Source organism: Telmatherina bonti (genome assembly GCF_933228915.1).
Source record: "Telmatherina bonti genome assembly, chromosome: 3".
Lineage (NCBI taxonomy): Eukaryota > Metazoa > Chordata > Actinopteri > Atheriniformes > Telmatherinidae > Telmatherina > Telmatherina bonti.
Genome location: NC_136621.1, coordinates 8,151,050 through 8,177,608, shown reverse-complemented (window position 1 = coordinate 8,177,608; position 26,559 = coordinate 8,151,050). Strand labels below are relative to the sequence as shown.

Genomic DNA, 26,559 nt, shown 5'->3' with positions numbered 1-26,559 from the left:
ATCTCACCATCCTTCCACAGGTCCTGCACAAACTGGCTGGAGGAATTGCTGAGCAGCGCTGTGACGTTGTCATTTAGAGGATCCATGTTCTTCGTCAGCCAGGCTGTGGCGTTATAGTCTACCTAAAAATAATCATCGATAATGTGTGGTCTAAAAACTTTGAATCTACAGTGTCTTGGTTGTACTGTGGTGTTTTCTTTCTTTGATATGTTTTAAAACCTTTTGGGAACTTCTCCTGGATTTTTTTGGCCAAGCACCTTGATATATATATATATATATATATATATATATATATATATATGTATATATATATATATATATATATATATATATATATATATATATATATATATATATATATATATATATATATATATATATATATATATATATATATATGTGTGTGTGTGTGTGTGTGTGTCTGTATAATATATTTATTATTGAGAGATAGGACCAATTTAGAATATACATATATTTAACGTCACAATAAATTATCAAGGTGCTTGGCCAAAAAAATCCAGGAGAAGTTCCCAAAAGGTTTTAAAACATATCAAAGAAAGAAAACACCACAGTACAACCAAGACACTGTGGATTCAAAGTTTTTAGATCAACTCAGATTTATCTTCTGGATGTGTAGCCAAAAGCTACAGACTTCTTATTGTTAATGTAAAGTGCCTAGTTTGCACTTACATTTATTTTTAGGAGCACTTTTATTGCTTCCATACTTTTGAAAACACATGCTAAGCTGTTTAGGTGCATTACTTTTCATGGAGGTAATTGCTGTAGTTTGGTTTAGTAAGAATATTAGGAAAAGTCTTTTGTTTGTGTTTTGTTCTCTGCTATTTTTATCACAGACCTAAAAATGATAAAATTATATACAGTAGTTGTATAAGTACTTTTCTTTTGCCTTTTTAGCTTTCTTATTTTTTGTCACACCATACATTAAAAAACTGTGGGCATACTTTTTAGACCTCACAGCCTGCAAGTTCATTCCCGGCAGAAAAGTTCACACTCACCTTCCCAGCATAATGAAGAATGGAGAACTCTGTTTTGCTTTTAAGCTGCTTTGGTTTGGCAAATTTCACATGGTTCCCTTGTGTGTTCAGGAGTTTCTCCACAAATGAGACATCTGTTGCCTTGGGGAACCAACACTCCTCATCCAGCAGAGCAAGGATGCCGGGAGGGTTGTTCTGCAGAGATTACACAACTTAATTTCATAATGGCAAAGAAAACGAGCCAAATCAAACCACAATAAGCTGGAGAACATATCTACATGACTTACAGGTCTCTCAATGAGCTCAATACAGGGCTGCAGGTCAAGACCAAAGTCGATGAAGTTCCACTCGATTCCCTCCCTCTGGTACTCCTCCTGCTCCAGGATAAACATGGTGTGGTTGAAGAGCTGCTGTAGCTTCTCATTGGTGTAGTTGATGCAGAGCTGCTCAAAGGAGTTGTCCTGCAAAAGCAGAATGCACAGCAGACCACATGAACTAGCCTTGGTTTATTTGTAAAATTTGCCACCATGCATACATGAGCTGTTTGTTTCATGACTCTTTCCTGATAAATGTCTCTAACCTCAAAAATCTCAAAGCCAGCGATGTCAAGGATTCCCAGGAAGGAGGCTCCCTGGCGTTTGGTTTTGTCCAGAGCTTTGTTGACTCGGCCCAAGATCCAACGGAACAGCCGCTCAAAAATAGCCTTAGCCAAGGCTTCAATAGCAAAGTCAGCCTAAAAAAATACACAGGGAAAAAGGGACTGAAGTATTCAGTAGGTAAAGAATCAGCTGAAGGGGAGGTATGGGCAGTGTTTACTACCTGTTCTTTGGTTTGTGCCTTCTGCACCACCTCCCTGCCCACTTTAATACGTGGGGTGAGGATGGCTCGGGTAAAGTCTGTCACATTGATGCTCTGCAGGTGACAAACTTTCTGGGCCGCTGGAGACAAAATGACATGGGTGTCATACTTAATAAAAAAAAGCATTCATTAAACTAGATTTCATATGGTCTGAAATAATGTACTAGCTGTCTAACCAGTGTTGTCTGGCATGGTTGCTTGTTCCTGGTTTCTCTCTTTCTTAAACTCAATATTTCCGAGCTGCATGACTGTAGAGCAAACCTTTAATATATCTGTAAGAGAATAAACCTGTTGATTAGATTTACTGATTATGACCAGAGATTCAGCCAACAATGACCACATTAACTGAGTTATACGGCATAGTTAATGACAGAAAATTCATCCTCTCAGAGCCAGTAAAAGTCACATCACATGTAATTTAAGACTGATACCAATTCTTTCCTCTTCGGTTAAGCCCATGATGTTCATGGCCTCCATGGTCTCCTCATACATCTCATCGTCTTGCTGGCCAGGGATCTGAACGTGGCCCGCACTCAGGAAGCGATAATTACTGAATGGTTCCAGAAGAAGCTCCTCTGATATTCAAATAAGGAAAGAGTCTTATGTTATTCCACTGAGTATTAATCAAAAGGAGTTGTTGCTGTGAGAAGATAACATGACTACCGTAATGAATAGCATCCATTTTTTGTGAGTTTTTGAGGAAATACAGATATTTTGCATATCTATAGTTTCCTTACCACGAAGTTTGTCCTTAGCACCAGCTATCATGTAGTAGAAGATGTGGAAAGCTCTTTCTGTTTTTGCCTGTCTGATACAGCGAGACTTCTCCAGCAGGTCTGTGAGCAGCCAGTCAAGGAATACCATCCATCTATTTTCTACACCTACTTATTCCAATGCAGGTTTGCCAGGTGGGGCTGGGACCTTTCCCAGCAACTACCAGGTAATAGGCAGGGTCCACAATGGGCAAGTCCCCAATGCATCCCATTGGTAACAAAGACAGACAACTACCACTCAAATTTACTTCTGGGGAAAGCGACCAATTAACCTAACATGCATGTCTTTGGACGGTGGGAGGAGGCCAGAGTTAAGAATAGAGGCATGCTTTTTGTTTAGGATGACATAGCCTATATGTGGGGCAAAATTCTAAAAAAAATGTTTTGGTTCACATTAATAAGCTAGTAAACAACCGGTGTGACGACACTGTAGAGCAGGGAACCCCCCAACCCTTGAGGACCGGTGTCCTGTAGGTTTTCCAAGGGTTCCTGCTGGAACACACCTGACTTAGACACTTGGAGGGACACTTGGAAAACCTGCAGGACACCAGTCCTCAAGGACCAGGATTAGGGATCCCTGCTGTAGAGAGAATCTTCTCATAGAAAAGGTTGACAAGTTCAACAAGTAGTAGAAAATAATCCCAAAAAAAGTATGAAAAATGAAAAAATGTAAGGATACATGTCTCAATATTGGCTCCAACAATATACCCGGTCACATCAAAGTTGATACGGATGAATTTTCCCTGAGAGTGATGAAGACATTAGAAGTTACAGGAAGGAGCTGTGTGATTTCCAGCACAAACGTTTGAAAGCTTGCAAAGTCAGCAGAAAAATTAATTAAATGTTTGTCAAACTTACAAATCGGGAAGAGTTGTCATTTTTGATTGTCTTTGCATTTCCAAAGGCCTCCAGGATGGGATTGGCCTGGAGGAGCTGCTTCTCTAGCTCCCCCTAGTGACGACAGTGATACACAGAAACGTTACTTCCCCCAACTCGGTATCAGGTACAGATATGGTTGTATTGAGTGGTGTGAGGGTTTGTTTAGTGCTGATGTGGGAAAAAACTGAAAAAAGTCAAATAAGGATGCTCTAACAGGTTTCTCACTAATATATAAATGTCTTTTAGCAAACTGTGAAAACAATATAAACCCCAAACAAGAGATTAAAGACTTCTCCAACAGTTAAATGAAGTCTGATTTTAATGAAGTAGAGCCAGAGTGGGGTTATTTAAAAAAAGAAAAAGGGAAACAAATTCTCCTCCAAAATCTTTTAGATCCGTGTTTTAGAAAATTAAAAATGATTCTGATTGATAAAAAGCTTTCTGGAGCTTCTGTTCCAGTGTGACTGCAGATCCAGTAGACCTGCGAGTAGATCCAGGCAATGGCCTGTAAATGAAGCAGACACTGCGTCACTTTGAATTGAGCTAATCTATCTGATCAAAGTGGTTCCTCTCAGTCTGCATCCAGGTCAGGTGCTGCAGACCTTGTTATAAACTGCCTAACTTCAAAACACCCTCTTCAACAACTTTGTAAATGAGCTAAAGATGCATAGAGGATATAAGTAGAACTTTTCAATGCATCACAGTGAGACATAAACCAAGATTAAGATTAGGGATAAACATAATCCAGCATATGATCACTTACTATGCATCAAAAAGTTTATCTTTAGAATATATATTTAAAACAAAATCTTTTTTCCCTGTTTAAAGGTGAGAAATACATGAATAAAGACCCACTGATGAGGTGCACCTCAGAGTTGGAAAAGCAGAGAAGAGGATCCTGTTTAGAGGGACAAAAAAGAGGGAAAAGAAAATGAGACAGAGCAAAGCAAGATGGAATAAAAGAGAAAGTTACAGTTCAAAAGGAGGACTATTGTTTGAATACAACTAAGCAGAAGAGAGAAAAGCAGTTAAGACAAGAGTTAAAGAAAGAATCTAAAGAGGATAAAGTGAAAAAAAACTAATTTCTACCAAAGCTATTTCTGTTCAGGTGAGTTTTGTGGGCGCTTTGACAACTTAGGTAGCTTTTTCTTCATAATACGCTGTATGGCAATACATATGTACGACATCAGTAAGACCTCATTTCAACAGACAAATGACTCTAAAACGAACTAAAAAACCAAAACTAACGACATCAACATGCATGGACTGGATGATTGAACACAGCTTGGGAGTTTAAAAGTAAAAATTTTGTCACATTATGGATACTTCCAGTAACTGCACACGGTAAAAACATAAGGTCCAAAACACTACACAACAAGACAACCTGTGCACATGTCTCCACATCTGGCTTTTAGGAGGATGACGGGGAGAGGCAGCGATGGAATGAATGGGGTAGGCCGGCATTGGACAGACAACATAAGATGGGCATGCTCACACTGTGCTCGTTGATCTGTGAGAGACCCTTTCACTGTCGGAAAGGTTTTGCTTTCATCTCCACTGGCAGTGAAAGGGTGTCTAAAGAAGACACATGACATAAAAAACTCAACATGGGGAGCCACTTTAGGAGGCAAAGCTGGATGTCTATCACTTGACAGTTTAAGGCTTGACAGGTAATTGTGAGTCAATCCTGTATTGATCATGCAGTTTGAATGACACAGTCAACAGAGTACAAAGTTAGTGTTTCATGTCTGAATGTGTGGAAAATTGTATAATTCTGTGCAAAAGTCTTGAGCCACCCTCATGTCTTTTTATGCTACCAGTAAAGCTGGAAGTGGGTTCAGTGGTTTAACAGCATATGTGCTAATGCTAATGGAACTGCGGAATATATGAGTAAGTTTAGAAGTTGGTATTTGGTTTGATCACCTTTATTATGCAATACATAGCCTCATACAACCTCATACAAACTTTTTTTCTTTCTTTAGAAATACTTTTCTGGAATTTTTAAAATGCCTTCCTACAACTATTTTTTTCTTTGGGATGTTTCTGTCTTTTGCTCTGTTTTCTGTCCAAATGATGCCACACTGCTTCGATAATGATGAAGTCCAAGTTCTGGGAAGGCTCCACGCCGCCATCAGATCTGTTGAGGTCCAGGTTCTTCATCAGACCTGTTGTCACTGATTTTTATTCCAGTTTTTGTGTCATGGGGTCTTCCTCATCTTTTTCTCTTTGGTTCCATTGCTTAACAACTTCAATAAGATCATTTCTGATGAGGCTTCTCCCAACAAGAGATAGATCATTAGAAATCCAGATGCATCTTTGAGGTCACATGTCAGTCATCCCGTTCAGATACTATTGCAGCTGCTGTAAATAATTTTAGTTTTACACCAGCAACTTTTTCTACAATCCTCCACATGTCCAGCTTTTTTAATTGCAATGTATCACTACAGAACACCCTGAAATATAGCAAATTTTCAGCATATAACTTTTTGGGAATAACCTTGTTTCTTCTCTATGTTTTCTTTCTTCTTTCTTGTTAGTAGACGTGCTGTGATGGGCATCTGCAGTCTTCCTCAAAAGCATCATCTGACTGCTGTGACATGTCATTAATCAGCTGTTATTCTTATGTGTGGCTGCCCTGATTAACCTAATGTTTTCACGCCTGCTGCCTTCAAAGAGATTCCCAGTTGTGTGAGAACCTGAAAGCTTCAGCATCTTGGTCCACAATGTGGTTTCTTTGTCTGAATCTCATTTCTGAGATACAATTAAAAAAAAAAAAAAAAGTGTCTTTGTAACAGGCTGCTAGTAACAAAGTGCCCAAAGATGTAAATTAACTTATTGACTGCCAGTGAGCCCAGCATTTTGCAGCATTTTGGCTCAACTGTGGAATTTTATAGACGTGGAGGAGATGGATTTTAATGGGTGCATGTGTTGGGGCGTCTTCGGGGTGCACACTCGGAGTGCTTTGACAATGTGTTGGGTGCTCTTTAGTTGCACGCTTGGAAAGCGCATGTTGGGGACGTTTTGACATGCCAAATTGAATTTCTTTTAACAGAAAGTGCAAAAGACGTCTTTGACAGTGAAGGAGGTAAAAGTGCTTGTTTTCTATATTGTTTGTCCTCTTTGTAAATTATATTCTAAGTTTGTTTTTAAAAACAAACATATAAACACACACACACACACACACACACACACACACACACACACACACACACACACACACACACAAAACAATCAATCTCAAAAGAAAAAGTCTTAAAGATGTTCAAAAAGCTTGAGAGCTATTGTTCAAAACTTCTGGGTCCTTGAAAGTAAAATATGATAAATTGAGGAGTGGCTCAAAGTTTTTGTACAGTATCGGTTCCAGCTTTTGTTTTCTTGCAGTCGTTGATAAGGAAAACAAAATAAATGCCGCTCAACAGAAGAAGGCTACAATTTTACATCTTGACTGTCAGTGTAAGAAACAGAATTTAGTTGGAACAACTCAGTGACACTGTCTTCATGCACTTTTCTAACCTACGGCAGAAACATAAAAACACCACACACAGAAACACACTCCAGGCATTCCCCTTTACTCACGTAGGCAAACTGTGATCCTGATTGTTGCTAATTGGAGGAAACGGCAATATAGAGTATTAAACTGGGCAAGTTCCCCTTCATTAGTTCAAGATTGAGGGACCTGGTTGATAAAATCTTTTCACGCAGATACCTACAGCACTGCTGTCCTTCTTGCCTTTGTGAGAGGATGCCACTACAGCCAGGTACTGGATGACCTTCTTTGTGTTCTCAGTCTTTCCGGCTCCGGACTCTCCACTAAGGAGGAAAGAGTGAGTATTAAAATGGATTAAAAGATATGTAGAGAGAGGGTAAGAGGGAGCATGAAGCTGATTGGCACTGACAGGTTTTTCTGTTCACAGTTCAGCAACCTGGTTTACCAAAATGGAAATCAGAGATTTCTCCAACAATGCCTGATTGGTCAAATGTATTATTTTACTGCTCAGCATTAACCAGTCACAATGCGTGATTTATAAGGTTCAGATTAACCTTCTACTTATTTTAGTTCAAAGGATATTTAACGCTATGAATGGATCTATCTCGTATTTGCTTTCGTGTTGAAAGTAAAACTTAATTTAGGAACTAATATAAAAAGAATAACTATTTTTTTAAAAAATCATCTTTTTCTTTTATGGCTGAGATTGAAAGAAAAATGTAAAGGGCTGAATGGCATTACTCTGAGCCAACAGATGACTTTTTCATCCAGATGATTCATCAGGGTCTTCTTCTGCACATCCTGCTTGCCCTTCATTCAGTTCTCAGTCAGGATGTTTTGTTAGAAGCTAAATGAAATAAATGAAAGGTATATCTTCAATGATGAGGATACAATCAGATTTTTGGCAGGGTCCCTCATGCCTGCCTTCAGTCCAGGTGTACTGGCCAGTCCTGCTGCCCTCTATTCACTGTCGAACTCTGACCATGTTGTCAGACTTCAGATTCATCTTTATCCAGAAGTTTTCATCAACTGTCAGTAAACTTGTATAACCACTATGGAAAACCCTGCTGCTATCAGTTTAATTGCCAAGATTAGTTAATTACGGTACCTCGTGTAGATTAATAAACGTATTATTTATATCTAAATGAAAACAAAGCTGCTATTCCTAACAACCTCGTACCACTTAACAGCAGATATGGTCATTCCCTCAGTCCCCTTTTTTTTTTTTTTAAATTTAGTTTTACATGCACTAAATATCTGTCAGAGGAAACTGGTGACCTTGCTGAAATGACATGTCAACATCTCTGGAGTGGATTTAATAAAGTATTTTCCATGGCAAACTCTGTGTGAAGGAATTTGAGAGCTATGGTTTTCAGTAAAATTGCCAGGAAACAGAAAGAGAGTGGAAAATGTGTCTACTGAAGCCTGTACTCTAAATATATTTAATTTAATGTCTGAGAGGCACATTCATTTTTCATTTGTATGATTTTTAAACATTGTAACTTGACACCAGCCTTGCTTTGAATACATAATGAATATGACAATACATAATTGAGGAAATATTTTTTGTCAGCATACAGCTTTCATTAGGATGCTTTGATTAATATTTTATTCCCTGTGCTGATCTATTGGAAATCTGCTTGAAAATTGCATACACACAATCAAACAAGTTAATCCCTGCAACCTCAAGGTTTATTCTAATAATTTAGCAAATTTCTGAAGGTATGTGATTATCAGTATCTGTACTATTGGGGATAAATAAATGAAGAGGGCCATTGCACAAATGAAAAGGTTTCTGGATACTATCAGAATGAATCTAAAGATCACTATCTAATATGTGATCTTAATCTATGTACACACCAACTTAGTTTAGACTGCTCTGGAGAGATCTCTAAAATAGCTGTTTGGCCCCATCTGTTGTCAATGTCCCTCAAGTGGAGTACCGTAGGTGTTGAAAGGCTAAACATGTCCTTTTTCAGACAGAATAAATAAATAAAAAAATAAAATAACACAATAAAAAGTTTTTAAAAAAAGTTAAGAGTTAAAAAAAAAAACCCTCAAGAATAATTGCTTCTTCTTCATGACGCATTTTTGAAACGGTTTGTATTTTTATCTATTTTTGTCACTGCAAGTATTCTAAGTAATTATCCCTCTATTTATTTATTGGTATCAAACTTTTTGTTGTGATTTTGTTTTTATTTTTGGAGTTGATCTTCCATTGAACAAATGATAGACTGATAAACATTTTAGTATGCTACCACAGAATGACAATAAAGGCTTTCTTTTTTCTTTTTCTTCTTGTTAACACATTTATGGCTTTATGTGGAACAATTAGCTGAATCCTGGGTTCAGTGTAGTAAGATACAGAGATTTCTGTCACCTTTTATTCTGAAAATACTCTACAAAAAGTGAGGTTTCTATTAAAAATAAAGGACATAATGATGCTATTTCATAGAGAGAAAGCATTAATCCATCAAAAGTGTAGTTGACTAACTTAGTACACAGACATACTTGGTGGAAATGTATCTGTGACTTCTATAAAGACACCCAGTCAAAGTTCTCAATAATTAATTTAGGACAAATAAACACAGAAAATAGAGACCAAACCTTTGGAGAGTTAATTTGGCTTTTCCATCAGGGTCCAGAGCAAACTTCCTGACCAAGACAGAGAGGAGTGTGGCCACAACCCCCTGGCACACCCATTTGGACCACAACACAACCAAAAGTGCAAAATAATCTGAGAATTTAAATGACTTCTAGCTGGTACGGATGCTGTAAAAAACATCAGATTTGACTCTTTATTGCTCTGGTATTGCCCGCTTTTCACACATGTCACACATGTCACCTCACTGCTTGCTTTTATAGGCAGTGCAAAAGAAAGTTCACTTACGTGCAGAGAATGGACTGGTCTTCACGATCTGCAGAAAAACAAATTACAGCATCAAGTGATTTTTATTTTTGATCTTATTCAAAAACCCAATATCATGGGCCATAAAAATTTGACTGAAATGTGAAAGAAACAGCAACATATTATATCAGCACATATTATATATGTTACAAGTGTAGAGATCTTTCTTTTTTTATTTTGCAATTTTTTCCTGGTTTTCCTGTGCAAAAAAAGAAAAAGAGGTCAGTGCTATACTGTGAAACTGCAAGTCATTCTCCATAAAAAAGATCGGTCCAGAAAGAGATTTAAAAACCCAGCTCATGATTTGTGAAAGCTCCATCATGCCTAAGAGAATATGTAACTTCCAAAAATACTTTGATTTTTAACCATGAAAATCAGCTCTAAATATGCTGAGTACTGAGGCATTACACCAACTGTCAAAGTACACTTGAGGGAGTATACGCTAAGTCCATTAAAGGTCAAACTGTAACTATCTATATCCTTCACTTTGAATCCTCCCTGAGGAGTTTGTGCTTCGCTGCTGAGGGAGACATAACTTCTTTTTTCCATTACTTATTTTGAAAAAAATTTAATTTCATGCGATGCAGGAGAGTATTCTCCAGTAATTCCTCATCCTCACCACTCATAAACTCAATGTCCTCATCTGCACACACACACACACACACACACACACACACACACACACACACACACACACACACACACACACACACACAGATAAAATGTTCGGCGTCCCTTAAACTGTAAAATTCTATCTGATGTCTGCACCTGTACATACACTGAAAGCACGTTAAGGAAAAGCATGTTGGCATCTGCTACAGACAAAATCCTTCTGGAAATTACACATTTCTATCAGCTGGACATCAAAGACTGAAGTACAATTTTGGAGGACTGGGATCTCAGCCCAGATGAAGGTGCTTCAAAACTAACGAGAGCTGTTTGGATTTGCTAAAGTTATACTTCCACTATAGCATGTGAACCGCTCATACTGGGGCACCTCCTGGGGCACCTCCTGGAACATCCTGTATCGTTAGTTACAATTTAATGTGAAATCCCAGTGGTGCAGCAACATTATGAACTTTCCTGTCAGCTAAAGAAGCTGCTAGGTGTCCACTGTTTGTTTTAATCTTCTAAGGCCTTTATACTAAGACCGTCCTGAAGTGTCTTTTCTTAAATCATACCAAAATAAATGAGGTGGAGCCTTCTATGAGCTCATATATAATTTTTACTCTTTAAGAAGTGTGTCCACATTTTAAAGAATAAAGTTAAACGAGTACTCCAAACATTCCAGTAACTTGTGTCATACTGTGACTGAAGTAAATGCATCACATCAAAACACATTTCTCCTGTTGATGCAAAGTTATGTATTATTTATTATTCAGTGTAAAGGTTCCTCTGCCAGGACAAGCTAAAGATGTGTAATCCAAATGTCTGCACAAACACTCATAAATCTTCCCCTCTCCAGTTTACTTGTTTTGTGACACCTACGTACGCATTATAGCTGTCATGGTATACACATATTTCCCTGTACAGGTGTGTTGGAGCTTAAAATGCCCCAGTGGGAACATGCTATAATCGCCATGTTATTCTTGGGGAAAGTATTTAGCTGATAATATCAAGTAGTTTTGACTATTGATTCTCTTGCATTTTTTATGGTTCAGTGTTTTTTAATTAGTCGTTTCTAGAGGTATTCAAGCTAAATGTCTAAAAGCCTTCACCATGTATCATGAACATCTCTCCTGTAGTTATGTTAGCTGTACATTCAGCCTGGTTTGCAGTTAAAGCTTCTAAGGGCATCACAATATACGCTGTAAATGTTTAACATTTTTAATGAATTTTTCTGTGATTTGCATCAGGTTACATCCATGCATTTTCTTTACTGCTTAGTCCAATCAAAGGCCGCAGAGAAGTTGGAGCATATCCCAGCAATCATTGGGCGAGAGGCAGGGTACACGGTAGACAGGTTGCCAGTCCATTACAGGGACAACACAGAGAGACAAACAACAATTCACACTCCCTCCTAGGAACAAGTGATCAATTAACCAAAGATTTCCTCTATGATGGGAGGAGTGCCCAGAGACAACCCAAACATACACGGAGAAAACATGCAAACTCCACACAGAGAGGCTACTTGTTCCCCCAGCCAAGGCTTGAACCAGCAACCTCCTTGCTCTGAGCAATAGTACTAACCCATTAGGCTACATAGCTAACAAATTTGTTTCCTTTGGTTGGGTTAAGGCAGTAAAACTATGTGGTTAGCTTTAGGAAGTGTAAATTGATGGTACACATGAGAAATCTTCATTTCCATTTTACAAGCTAATAGAATATCTGTACCAACAAACAAAAGTAACTGATAGTATTACTGTTGTGACAGAAATACCCTTTGTGCCTTGCCAATTCCAATCACGTGACAAGACATAAAATAGTGACCTTTTCCCTTTTTCTGATTCCTGACAGAGACAGCACAAGTTTCAATTTATTATCCATACTTGTTTTAATATGACCGAAGAAAGAAGAGATGTCAGAGGATCCAGGGGTTCTCATTCAAGGATTGCTAGTTGGAGATAAACTTTGAACTATGTCTTCCACACTCCTCACAGTTTTTCTCTATGTCCCATTCAGAATTTTTACATTTTGTGCTGTACTTTCACATGTGAGAGGTTAGGATCGTCATTCCTTACATTACTGCAGTTACAAAAAATCTTACAGCTCACGTGTGGTTTGCTATTCCTATCATGTCAGATGAGTGATGCCTGACAGAAAATAGCAGCCAATCATGGACACTCTTAGATTTTGGAAATGAGCACTAACTTATCACATGTTCCTGTGGGAGTGGGCCTGCACTTGGACTAAAATAGCTATTACATTTATCAAATGTACTGACATGACATATAGGTATGGTTGAGCTGTTTAAAATGTCAGGATGAAGCACTTACTACATCTCATAAATGCAATGAATGAAAGATATGACAGCCTGACAACTCCCATCTCTGGACCAATTGCGACATCTCCGACTGCATGTGCTACATAAATTGCATATAAGAAAATATATTTGCATATAATAATTATGGATAATACATTTCAGATCCTTTTAAACCTGTTTTTTCTTCCTCACCTCTCTGAAAATTCATCGAAAATAATAATTCACTGGAATGTGTATTTAGTTTCTGCAAAAAAAGATGTGTGCAGTTACTCAGAATGATCTGTTTTTTTCTTCATCTTCTTACTACAATGACTATATAATTAACTGTAAGTCCTGTCCAAACATCCGCTTTTTCGAGGAAACAGTCTCAGACTTGTTTAATAGGACATGTAAACCTCCTTTCTTTTGCCCCAAAGAAAAGAAGACACTTTTAATTTACATTTTATCAAAGAACAAACAAACAAACAAAAACAGCTAGTATTTTGAACGAGGAAAGGGGGTTTCTGAAACAGGAAATGCTTTACTGCCCTCCACCCATCTCTCAGTCCAGATGTCAACTCCTCTGAGAGTACATCCTCATGTCAACATTAAATTTAGTGGGCAAGACCTCTTGAAAAAGCGCAAAACATATTATGTGGGAAATGAACCACACAGAAATCACTTCACTACAGTTTAAGGTCAGAGTTAGGATGAGGATTTACTCTCATTTACTGTAAGCACAGCTCTGCCAAGGCCATAATCGTCACCTCTACGAGACACTGATTTTCAAACGGGCCATAAATCCCACACTCTCTCAGACACTTTCATGTTCTACCTAGCATAAAGGCAACTTCCAGAGAAAGGAGGAGCTGTTATGCTGCTTTTGGATTGCATGTACAAATCTCTGATCTGTGTGTGAAATGACTGTGTCACCATGAAAGCACAGCCCAGTTTGATGTTTCACGAACCATGTTATCCATCCAAACATCTGAAAGGCTGCATTACTCACCAGTACAACAAAAACAACTGATAACACAACTAACCCCTACTGATCTCTTGATGCCCTCATTAAAAACCTCAATTTGAAACAGTTTATCATTCATACACTTTGAAATCTGACTGATTTCAGGCAGTGAAGCTGCATGCTATCCCACAATCCAGTGGTTAATGGATCAGATTACAAGTGCAGAGAGCAGAATATTTACCTTGCATCATGTTTCTGTAGGCATTATCAGTTATGGAGTAGATATGAGGGGGGACTTCATGTCGTTTCTTCCCTTTGTACATGTCGATGATCTTCTCTGAGTAGATGGGAAGCATTTTATAGGGGTTTACCACCACACAGAACAGGCCGGAGTACGTCTGCAAAGACAACAAATATGACAAGGACTAGTTAGAGTAAGTGTGTGTTCTTGAGTCTATCAGATGATAATAGGATTGAGTGTCTAGCTTTCAATAATTTCATTAGAATCAAGACCTGCATGTTGAATACTTACATAAATGAGTCCAGAGAAGTATCTTTCACGGAGATTGTGCAACACAGAGGCCTCGTTCAGGCAGGTGAGCTCAGCCATGTCCTCCACCTTGCTGAACTTGGGTGGATTCATCTTCTGGATGTCATCCTTGTTGACTGTTACCTTCTTTCCATTATCAGCCAGTTCCACCAGCACCTCCTCACCATGCTCCTCTTTGATACTAGCAGCCTCAAAGCCGTGCTTCTCAGATGGGACCCATACCAGTTTTTTGGCTGCCCAGTCGGCCTGAGCCATGGGGCTGTTCAGGAGGTCTCTGTCAACAAAGAGGAACTTTTCATCCTCAGCTGGAGTCTTCTTGGACATCTTGGCTTAAGGTGGATTGCTAACTGTTGAAGAGAGCAAATGGACAGGCTATCAAGAGATGAGTGGTACGATTGCAGAGAGCAGCATTGCAGTCCTTCACCACTCAAAATCAATGCCACACGTGTCCTGTTGGGTAGGGACGGGAACAATGCAGGAGCTGATTACTAAGAGTTGGAGACTTCTTTGCAAAATTACTTCTTGCGGTTGTAGCTTAAAGAGTTAAACATGTTTCCTCCATCGGGGAGTTCCAGAGTGTAACCATTCTCACAGACCTCCACCCCCCTCTCGACCCTACACTTTCACACACACCACAAGGGAAATACACCAACAATCCGCTGCAGATATGAAGATTGAGGCTGAGAAACTGATCTTAAATGGCTTCACAGCATTTTGTCAACAGCTCTATCTGAACAAATGCCAAACAAATGATACTCAGTGGTTGCAACTCATACACAATGACCGAGTTATAGTGCTAATGACATCAGATTTTTCTCTTCTTTTAACTTCCATCTCTCTCTCTCTCTCTCTCTCTCTCTCTCCCTCCCTCTGCCTCCTGGTAGGAACCTTCAGTCCCATGCTGTGATGACCATATATGGGCCCTTTCTCTGGAGCAGGGTTCTTTTTCTGCGGACCTAAACAGCAAGGCTAGTGAACTCCCAAACAAAGCCCATATAGGGAATAGTATGTCTCTTGCGAGCTTCATCGTTTACTGCAAAATGATAACAGTGAGGGAAGGAAACTGAGAGAGCCGGGATATTAACTATCATGCTTCATATGGGCCCCTGGCAGAATTATTTTTTAAATGCAACATGTAGTAGTCACATTATGAACAAGTGCAGGGTCTGGAAGAACTATCTGCAGCAGGAGGCCAAGTGAAATGCTAACAGTAACATGTGCAGGAGATGTGAACGCTCCTAGTTCTTTACAGTCTCAATAAAAATAGAGTTTAGTAAATAATATGTTAGATGACATGTCATCGGGAAAAAGCTAAAGCTGGCCCTCACTTTTTTGGCATGAAATTGACATGAAATCTGTGGGGAGAACTGTGCTGGTATGGTGTGGGTCAGCGTGTAGATAGGAGCATCTCTTCAAATCAATATAAAGTAGGATTAGCATAATCTTACAATCAGACTGATAAGATGACTATGCATCCAACCATAGGACATCTTCTGTCTGTTTTGGCTGACCATTTGCTTTGTCACTTTTCTATATTGACAAGGTCTTGGATAAATATCAAATACAGTTGCTTCACTAAGTCTAGTAAAACTCTAAAAAAATATTATTGTAAGTCAAATCAGAGTTGCTTCTGAACTCAAGCTTATAAACTTCCTACAATACAGACAATCAACGATTTCTGTGTAGAATGTTACTTCAAACCTCTCTCATCTCTTTATAGTGAGACTGGAGCACATTTTAAATGGGAACTATGCACTGACTGTAGTGAGAAAGCTGAGAATGTTCCCCACATATAACCAAACAGACAACCACCTAACAAAAAACCACACCTCTTTCCATTTATCCAAGCCTACAAAGTCAGTAGAGAAGTCCAGTGACTTGAGGCCTTTCTGGGAAAACAAGAAGGGGATCAGTTGAGGATGATAAGCAGCCAATCAAAGTGGTCGTCTTCATCCCTTTGAACTTTTCTCAGAATTCAGCTTAATAACTTTGTAAAGCCTCCACTTGCATAATCACAATTTCTGTTCAGCCTGTGTATCTTAAAGAAATTAGGGGTGTCAAAAACCCTTAAATTGGCAAATGAAAATGTGTCTCTGTTTACCATGAGACAAAACTCCTGACTATTCATCGTAACTAAAGTTATGACGTTATAACTGAAGTGTACTGTCATAATACGATTCATTAAAGATATAATGTTCTGCATCAACACTCACTAGAGCATCATCCATAGAACAGCATCTCAGAATCCTAATCCTGTTTAAAACAGCGTAAAAGGCTCGTGTTTCTGTTGTTATACACCTCACTGATATTCTGTTGATTAGAACTTAGAAACCAAAAAAAACAAAACAAAAAAAAAAAAGGTGCATAATTATGATGAATCTTATAAACAGCGTAACAATTTCTCTTTCTAAAATAATAAACCAGTGGAAATGTTTCTCCAGAGACTTTGTGGCTAAATAGAAATTTGTGTTTGAGAGAATTTGATCTGAAGTGCCAGTACATGATCCTTCTCATTTTCTGTCTTAAATGTTTCACAAACATTATTTCTGTTATCATTCGACACATAAACCCTGACTTGTGCTTTTTGTATAATGAGGAAAATAAAAAATATATAATCTAAACTAAGTCTTCTCACACAAATAATTGATTAGCATGGGGAACATGCTTTCTGCATCCTTTAACTGTGGAAATGTCCCAGAACCATCAGGCAGATCCGAAATCTAAGTTAACTTCACAAACATAGAAAAGCTGTACCAGTATTGTTTACTTGCAAATAATCTATTTAATCATGCAATTATCAGAAACACTGATAAGTGTGAGTAGTTTAATGTAAAAACAAAATACAACAGCAAAAGCGAAGTCACAAGCAGCTTCTATCAAAAGTTCACATCTCAAACCACAAAGTTCATCAGTTTGTAGGAAGACAAGCAACTAAACACAGCCATATTTGGAAAACAGGAAACACCATGGTTAGGGTAAACATTTCTTCTGAGATAAGACTTAACTTCCCTTTTACTTATGTAAACTGTACTGCAGAGTCATATAGAGAATTTTACAGAGAAAATCATAATCAGCTGAATTACACAATAAGATGCCTTTATCATCCGCTTCATTTAATAATCCAAAACGTTTGCATTAATGATAATCTATTATTTAGTTGAGATGAGCATAAATTAGTTTGTCAATTGTCAGGATGCCTCCTGAAAAGCAGGCTTCATCCAAATAGTAGAAGTTAAAAATCTTGTCCAAGGATTATAACAGTTTGAAAAGTTCGACTTCATCAGCTGAACACGCAGAGGAAAAATAAACACAACAATTCTCCTTTCAGTTACAGCGGTAGAGAGAAGTGCACGTTGACAAAGCCTGTACTAGAATATTTCCTTCGTCAGTAACCTTTATACTCACGCAACGTGAAGAGATGTGCAATGTGGGGAGATTTGGGGTTTGGAAAGTTGGAGTTTAGAGAAAGCAGCGTTGACGACGTACTCCAAAAGCAGACAGTTCAAATGACCCCAGTCAATTTCAAAGGCTTACCATTTAAACTGCGCACTGTAGCGCGAGGGTGGAGCTGCACGCACTGACCCACCTCCTCCAGTTCAGCATCCACGAGCAGGGCAGGAGGCAGCGGACATGCGCACTGCGCTCATCAGCGGGTTCACGGGAAGTTGGACTTAAAGATGCTGATGAAGTGACAGATGATTAAATTAGATGACCATTTTATCTTAATAATAAAACGGAAAAAAATCCTTTTGCCCACTACTCTGTAAACACTGGCACCTGTGCAGACACGTATGTTTGTAGTTTTTCTACATCATCAAAAAAATGTCCCAGACATTCAAATTGTACAGCTCTAACAAGATTTACAATAAGCATTTAATATCACCGTCATCCCTCCATCAGACCTATTTCTGCTCGTTTTCAGCCCAGTTCTTGTGCCATGTGGCAAACCTCAGCCTTTTCCCCTCTTTCTCTTCCATAAAAACATGATTTCTTAAAGGTCACCTTTAAATGGAAGCCATTTCCGCTGAGGCTTCATCAAAAAGTCGATTGATAGCATATCATGTTCCTAGTCAGGTCATAAATGCATTTTTTCTTTCCTGTTTTTAAATACTGTTAATTTTGCTTTACTTTAATTGACAGGGAGAATAGTGTCTTGCTAAGTCTGGCATTAATTGAATAGGAGAAACTGAAAAGTCAGGGGTGTCCAGCTCTGGTCCCCCCAGGCCACAATCCTGCAGGTTTTCAGTGCCCCTGTTCCAACAAACCTGACTCAAAGTAATCACTCATTGTGTAGAACTTCATTAGCTGTTGGATCTATTCAATGGGAGTCAGGTGTGTCAGAACAAGGATACGTCAAAGACCTGCAGAACAGCAGCAAGCAGATCTTATTAAAGAACCCTGAATCCTCAGTGCAGAAATGTAATAAAGATGATTGCATTCAGACTTTTTTTTTACAGACAGGCTATTGTACATTGTTTTAGGATTTGTACTTATTCTTTTCTTTTGCCCAGGACTTTTGTACTGAACTGGGAAGTGCTATTGATTTTCTTTTGTCATTATTGTAGTTTTTTGAGTGCAGATTGCACTGTTTTACATTGTGTATAGGATTTGCACATGTGCCATTACTTGCCCTCAACTATTACACTAAACTCAGAAGTGTTTATCTATCATTTTTGTTGCTGTTTGTTTCATTTAGTATTACAGTGGGACTTATATTGTGTGTTAATAAAGAGACAATAATTAGTTACGAAATGTGTGCGACTAGCTATGTAGCTTGTTAAGCATTGGGATAGAGGCAAAATTCCTCTTTCCCTAGGGCACCTGCTGGCCCAGGGAGATCCTGCCAGCATTACTGACAAGTTTTGGGCTAATATTTCTTTGGAAATTACTTTGATTGAGGAAAAATACTTCCATCTGTATCTTTAAAACAGGCTGCCAGTAAGAAAGATCTGGAAAATATTTTCTAAGTGATTTTCAAGTTGTTTGTCCTTTGTTGACACAACACTGCTTAAGTTGACACACAAAAACTCATTTTTCTGAAAAGGGTCAGGAACAAGAACTCCACTTAAAATAACTAAACAAGTGAGACTCTGGAGAATTTATTGCTTTAGACCACTTTGTAAGATGAGATGACCAACTGACAACTTGAAAGGAGAATAAGGAAATAAGAGGTCAAGGTCTGGAGCCACCTGGACACTGATACGATCTGCATGTTACAATAATGAGCAAACAGGTGCAGACACTCAAATTTAATTTGACAGTAGTTGCATTCAGGTTGGTTGAAATTAAAAGTTCTTATAGATTTCAGACATAATAAGTGGTCAAAATAACAAATCAACAAAAAGTAAGAAAGGAAAAATACTCCAAAAGGAGTGAAAAACATTCTGTACTGTACTTCTCCCTAAAAAACAACGGATTTGATATACTGACAATTGTAAAAGAAAATATACCAGTTAAAATGGAATAAATAGTAAAACTTAAATAGGTAAGAGTATTTATTAAAGATACAGCTCATAAAAGCTAATGAACGTATCCTCCAGTCCTACACCCAGTACGGTTTATGGATTATGCAATGTGTTCCTTCTCCTCATAAGGCAAGCCAATTGTGTGCAGCAGGACTCCCTCTGTTACTGTAATCACTTTGGAGAATTGTTCTAACATCTTCATAATTCACATAATGAATGTGAGGAGGGTTTTTTTGGCGTGTGCACATGCATCCCATCTGTGTTTTCTATCGCTATGCATGTCACATCCCACAATCCAAAACAACCATACCCCCCTCTGTCCCTCTCCTGCTGCATCCCTCCTGTTTCCACTGTCTTTTCACTTGAACTTCCTATATAAGGACACTGTTCATTTGCTCCAATAAATCAAGCCACTGGTCGATAGCTGTGGCCTGTTCTGTGGAGTGTTTTGTTGGTATGTCAGTGTGTGAAACCTGGACCAAAGACCAATATGGAGAACCTTCAGGCTCCCTCTGACAAACGTCATGAAGGTGGAGTTGCATCCATGAGGAAGGTTACTCAGGAGGGACAGGATGAGAGACAGGACAGAGGGAGGGATGAGGAGTAAACGGGGAGGAGGAAGGAAAGAAAGCAGCAGATACACTGAACAGGGAGGCTGGTGTGTGTGCCATATAAGGAGAATGGGGTCTGTGTGGAATCTCAGCAACTTTCTGTGTTACTTTCAAAGTCTAGCGCAAGCAACGAGGCCATGTCCCAGTGACTAAATATGGTCCATCAGTAAAATCATTGTTCAAACAAAGCTGCCTCTATGGGGACAACACTTATTTACCTGCACCAAGCTGCTGCAGATGAATGGTTTATATTTCTCTGATACTAGAAGGGTATCAAGGAAGATTTTAATGTAAGCCCGGTTTTTACTAGTAATGTGTGAAATAAAACATGGAAATCTGATAGACTAATAAACTTTAATAATCATGCCACCTTGACAGTGATCAGTGAATAAGTCTCTTATATGTGAAGCGATCCATACAAGGTTAATACAAGGAAAAATCTAAAGGGAAAAAATATTTAAGGGGCAGTGTCCTGATGACATTAATTTTTCCTTGACCTGGCCAAACGTTCAAACTCCTCCAGTTGTGGGATGAGAATAAAATATCTGACCAGCCCCTCAGAGTAATTAAGGCTGTTAAAAGAACGACAAAAGATGAGGGCATTGAAATTGAATTGAAACTGTGGGACTCACATTTTAGCCTTTCAGTGATCAAACTAAACCAAACCTTTAGCATATTAATAAAATCTTAGTGTGGGAATCTCCACACAGATATTTTATAGTATTTTTCCCCTTTGTCTGTGTCCATAGTAGGCTCTCTATCGGAGAAAACATGTTGATGGATATATTTGACTCAAATGGCATGCAATGGATTTCTAATTTAAGCCTGAAGGCACATATTAATTCAATTCAACTTCTTCAATCTTCTGTGCTGCATTCATAAGAGCTGTGCAGCCAATATAGATGCCTCTTTTGCACACAAATGAACCCATATTAGAAAACTGAAAACTGAACAGTTCAGTATATATTATATAATATATTTTATATTACTTCCTCCTTTTATATAGCAAGTCCTTTTTTTTTTTTTTTTTTTACCTGTCCTGTCCAGCATACAGAACAGCATACAGAACAGCAATCTGCGTGCCATATTTTTGCCAGACAGATTTGCTCTGTCAAGGGAGACATCTCATGTATATAGCTGCCCTTGATAATCTGAATGTTTTTATTATTATGATAATTATTTTATTTTATTTATTTATTTTTTTTTTCCTTTTATCATTTTGCAATCATTGTCAGTCTTGATATGGCCGAGCTGGACCTGGCAGGGAAAGAGGAAAAAAAAAGAGGAAATGAAAGGAGGAAAAAGAGAGACAGAAAAGAAAGGCGTGTCTATATAACAATACTGAAATCTGGTGCTGATAAAGCTGGCGTGTCTAGAGTCCTCCAGGACAACAGCCTTGCAGTTCATTTGGGTGTTTCCTACTGCAGCACATTTGAATCAGACTGATGGGTCAATTTGCCTGGGAAAAAGAATCATCATGGGACCCATGTGGGTTAGAACTGGGGAACAACTCAAACCTGCAGGCCTCAAAAGACTGGAGCTTGAAGTTAACACTTTGTGGCCATGAACTTTAAACGAAACTAGAGATTCAGAGTCAGAATATTCTTTAATGGCCAAAGAGAAACTCTTCTTAACAGTGCTTCACTACAGAAATAAGACATTACAATGTAAAGAGGAAGTAACATAACATGTGCATTTGTACAATAATGTGTACATAATAGCACATCAGTCAGTGAAGGTGGACCTTTAAAGTTTGAAAATCACATGATTTACTGTGGTGTTCAGTGGTGTTCAGTGGTGCAGCATGGTGGGGAGTAAGTCTGTTGTTACCAGAATATTAAGGAATAGGTGGCAGCATGTATGACGTTAGGAGAGGAATCTCAAGTAGTTCTCCAGGTCAGAAAAAAGGTTTGTTTTAATACAAACATTTGTCTGACATTTTTCACAGATCAAATCAGATTTCTCTCATTTCTAACCAATCACGGAGAAGGCTGACAAAGATCGGCACATTCATCGCAGCTTGCTGAAGGTTAGTAAGTTTATGGTAAAGTAAAGTAAAACATTTAAGAATCCTTAACCCACATTGACATGTTCTAACTTCTAAACCTTTTGCCTTCCTTAAATTTGATCAATTTGACCATTTCATGGCAAAACTGTATCTGCAAAATAAAAAAATAAAAACCTGCTCCATAAACCAATGGAACTTGAGACCTGCTCAAAATGATAAAAAAAAATATTTTTCAGTGTTTAACCCTTTAAATGACAGTTTAACTATCTGAGCAGCTCAATTATTAGGAAAAACAAACAATGAAAATTATTTTTCCATATAATAGATAAGGGGATGTGTCATAGGTGGTGGTGAATAGGTCCAGGCTTCTGTAATAAATAGATTTGAATACATAAATACTTACTGTGAGTTGTCCGATGTTTCTGACATCCCATCCCTATTATTTGCTATTTGAAGAATAATTCTTTTGTGTTTGTTTAAAACATTCAATTCATTGAATCATTCTTACTGAATTATTGAAGCTGTTTCAGGGATTGGAGAAAAATAAATGTGTGATAAATTCATTAGCAGTTTATTTTAAGAGTGCATTTTTGCCATGAGTGTGTCCAACATAAGAGAGATGTGAGAAAAAAAGTTGAGTTTTTTGTAAAAATTCCTATTATAGCCTGTAATAAGACCATTATTAAATCAAATAATCTAAAAATATTTTAAGAAAAATCTATGAAAATGCCAGAGGAGTGTGTAAGAAGTTAAATGGAAAGCAAGAGATATACAGAGATTTTGCCACACTTGAGACAGCAGACATCAGCAGCCTTTTCTGCAGGGACACTGCCACCACATGACTGAAGGAAAACGCGCTTCAACAAATTTACAGTGGTATATAGATAGAAATGTTTATTTTCCACTAAAAGATGGCATATGACATATCAAAACTTTATAAAACATATAAAAGGCATCAATCATAACCTAAAACATAACAAAAAAACAACACAGATTCATGCCTGCTTGACTTTGAAAGTCAAGTAAACATAAAGCGGAAACATAAATAGAAAAAAAGAATTAGAAAAGAATTAAAAAAAAAAAAAAGAATTAGGAAATATTTGGCAATTCAGAAAAATGGAACATTAATGCAATAAATTAATTCACCACATGCTGCTTTACTCGTGAAAAACACTGCATGTGAAAGGCAACAGAGTTCAGTAAGATGCTGTAGAATATCCTGCCATCTACAGCAATGCTGCACCATCTTTGTAGTCCCTCATCATCATCATTAGTCCCTTTTTAGACAGGTTTAGGAGCTGTGTTACTGACGGCAGCACCTCGCAGAAACACTGTCCCTCCCTTATTGCTGCTGTTCAGAAAGTGAGACACCAGACCATATAGAAGAGGTCTACAAAAGAAGAAAAAATACTGCAATGAACATCTTAGATTATCTTTTATTTTTTCAGAAAACACAGCAAGGAAATGGGTTGTAAGCCAGTGGTTATTCCAACATTAAGTTTCTTTAGTTTCCCTGAAAGACCTCAAAGAGTCTCCTTGCATACGTTTCTATAAACTGGAATTGATCAAGATTTTCATAGTGTTTATGTAATGCTCTTTCCTTTTCCTTTCTTTCTTGTTTTACTTTTAAATCATGCTTCCTATTTTGAAATATTTTAATGTATCTGTAAAGCACTTTGAATCACCCTGTTTTTGAACTGTATTATACAAAGAAACTTGCCTTGCCTGTCCTCAAGACCAGCAGAGACTATTTCAAATCAATGTAGTCAAAAAAGTCACTTCATACCAAACCAAACTTAATAATGAACAAGCTTGATGAAAAGTAGTACCATAATGTTTCATGATGATAGTGTGAAAAATTATCCCCAAAATGATCAAACTCTAGAGTTTGGACTCTACTGGAATACTTCAAATCGTGATTTAGACACATACACGGACTTGGAGCTTGCATCCTCTGAGACTTTCAGTTCATCTGCCAGGAACTGTCTGTCCAAGCGATCTTCAGGTTGGCCAGACTCTGATAAAACCAAACATTACTGAGAAACAGTTCACTTTGCTCTGTCATACCGGCTGGTTACACTGACATCACACAGCATCTGAAATGTAAATAGGTCTTTATAAATCAAATCAGTACTGTTCTTTTTTTTTTTTTTTTTTTTTTACATTTGATTTATCTTGATGCAGTAAACTCAAAAACGACATATTTTCAATGTACAAAGTGTGTCAGTAATAGCTACATATAAAACTATGTGACAAGAACACAGGAAATATCTCTGATTTTGTTTTCCACCTGCTGTTAGCACTGAGGCTGTGTGTCTGTACTTGTTGAACTCCAGGTACTCCCGGACGAGCTCGTTGATGAGGAGGTTTTCATGGGACAGCGGCGGCCTCGAGGCACGCTGATCATCCAGAGCGCTGAACACTTCCGCCCGGATACGAGCCTTCAGCTGGCCCAGCACGCCTCGAGACTCCAAATTTTCCCTTACGGCTGAAATATAATCAGATGTGTGTGTTTTCAGTTTTTCATCCAAACAATACAAATAAACCTCATCATCTGGCCACGAGCTTAACTCAATAAAGTTAGGTTGACTGACATGAGGCGATCTCCAATCAATTACTAGCAATATTAAAATGACTTTTCTAACCAAACCATAAGAAAGTAAACCTAAAACCGCGATACAATTGAAACGCTTTAAATTGACTTTCTTTTACATGATTGAAAAACTTCTACACACTAATTAGGAAGGGATAAATGAGATAAAAGCGAAGCTAGCTAGCTAACGGTTAGCTACAGGAAGCAGTTGAGTAAGAAATTTATCCGAAATAATGGTTTGATTTACATGTAACGCCATAAAGAAATAAACAGAACTTAAATGCAGATTTGAAAAGGAGAGAAAATAATGGATCATATAACAGATGACTAAAAGTTTGGCCATTCATTTAGCTGACTGTAAGGTTTCTGAATGGAGACTGGTGGATAAAATGCTCAGTGATTTAAACAATCCTGCATACAAGACAGCTGATAAATTTATAATGATATGTGGTATAACTTGGATTAATTGAAGCACTAGTAGATAGTCAAGCAACAAAATGATGAAAGTATGGAATTAGCGCTTACCACACTTGAGCTCAGGGACGGTCGCCATTGTAATAAATGTAAACAAACTGTTGTGTAACTTCCAGGTCTGTGAACCTCTGCCACCTAGTGATGGACATGTTAACTAAACTGATTCAATCCGGACTCAAAGCACGTCTCATTTCTTTTTACGGAGTCCTTTCAGCAGTTCATTCATCTACAAAGACTGTAGAAGTGTTAGATCATAAATGATTATATATTTCCAAACATGTGTTTTATATATATATATATATATATATATATATATATGGAGATATATATATATATATGGAGATATATATATATATCTCCATATATATATATATATATATATATAGAGATATATATATATATATATGGAGATATATATATATATATAGAGAGAGAGAGAGAGAGAGAGAGAGAGAGAGAGAGAGAGAGAGAGAGAGAGAGAGAGAGAGACAGGTCCTTAAAAAATAGAAGACTGATATTAGAATAGATTCAAATAGACTTTATTTTTCCAGCCTCATATATGAAAAAAAACAGTACTTTAACAGTAAAAGGATCAAGCTTGTTATAAAAAGTATAAATACACTCCTCGTAATTTTGAGGATACTTAATACGTTTTGTAACATGACATAAGTAAACACTGGGGTTTCTCTTAGAATATAAGGTCTAAACAAGTAAGACAAACCAGTTGAAGCTTCTCTTTGGAGTGTTCTTTCTCTAAATCAAGGCTTAAGCTTAAAGGGGACTATTTCTAGTCTGACATGTCAGCACCATGAGAACAATAGTGATTTTCTACTCATTGTGTGTTTTGTGTAGGCAAAGATAATCCCATAGAGATTTATTACCACTGCTTTTAACGGGCATTTTCTTCATTCATGGCAGTTTTCACTACCGGTATCAGGTTAAATCTGACCAACTGGGTCTCTATTGACTTTTTATAGGTTTACTTTCACAGAAATAAACAAAAGCCACAACATAGTTGGACGATTGCTAATGTCTTGGCTTACTTCGCTGTTTTTGTCTTTCTCCCTGACATATAAAAATGGCCCTAAGCTC

The 26,559-nt window shown here is 37.8% G+C and overlaps 2 protein-coding genes across 2 annotated transcripts in view; both read right to left on the bottom strand.

Annotated features, from left to right (window-relative positions):
• Positions 1–17,823, bottom strand: part of myh11a (myosin, heavy chain 11a, smooth muscle) — a 31,030-nt gene extending 13,207 nt beyond the window's left edge. The window contains 16 exon segments of the mRNA XM_079264478.1: positions 8–122; positions 1,017–1,190; positions 1,283–1,456; positions 1,576–1,728; positions 1,815–1,933; positions 2,030–2,125; positions 2,285–2,428; positions 2,591–2,689; positions 3,306–3,369; positions 3,485–3,577; positions 7,082–7,108; positions 7,216–7,315; positions 9,883–9,910; positions 14,008–14,164; positions 14,299–14,663; positions 17,722–17,823. Of these exon segments, the coding sequence (XP_079120604.1) occupies positions 8–122; positions 1,017–1,190; positions 1,283–1,456; positions 1,576–1,728; positions 1,815–1,933; positions 2,030–2,125; positions 2,285–2,428; positions 2,591–2,689; positions 3,306–3,369; positions 3,485–3,577; positions 7,082–7,108; positions 7,216–7,315; positions 9,883–9,910; positions 14,008–14,164; positions 14,299–14,640 (1,885 nt within the window). The 5' untranslated portion in view covers positions 14,641–14,663; positions 17,722–17,823.
• A 5,616-nt stretch (positions 17,824–23,439) lies between these two features.
• Positions 23,440–25,571, bottom strand: cep20 (centrosomal protein 20). Its single transcript, XM_079238333.1, has 4 exons — positions 25,519–25,571; positions 24,691–24,888; positions 24,333–24,417; positions 23,440–23,790 (listed from the first exon to the last, which is right to left on the bottom strand). Exons 1-4 carry the CDS (start codon positions 25,544–25,546, stop codon positions 23,682–23,684), a joined length of 420 nt encoding a protein of 139 aa, XP_079094459.1. The 5' UTR covers positions 25,547–25,571; the 3' UTR covers positions 23,440–23,681.
• Between the last annotated feature and the right edge of the window lie 988 nt (positions 25,572–26,559).

Excerpts from the sequence above, each read along its gene's own strand:
- cep20 (XM_079238333.1), bottom strand. The coding sequence starts at position 25,546 with ATGGCGACCGTCCCTGAGCTCAAGTGTG. Across the intron at positions 24,889-25,518 it reads CGTCCCTGAGCTCAAGTGTG|CCGTAAGGGAAAATTTGGAG; the intron begins GTAAGCGCTAAT and ends ATTATATTTCAG. Across the intron at positions 24,418-24,690 it reads AGCCTCAGTGCTAACAGCAG|AGTCTGGCCAACCTGAAGAT; the intron begins GTGGAAAACAAA and ends TGGTTTTATCAG.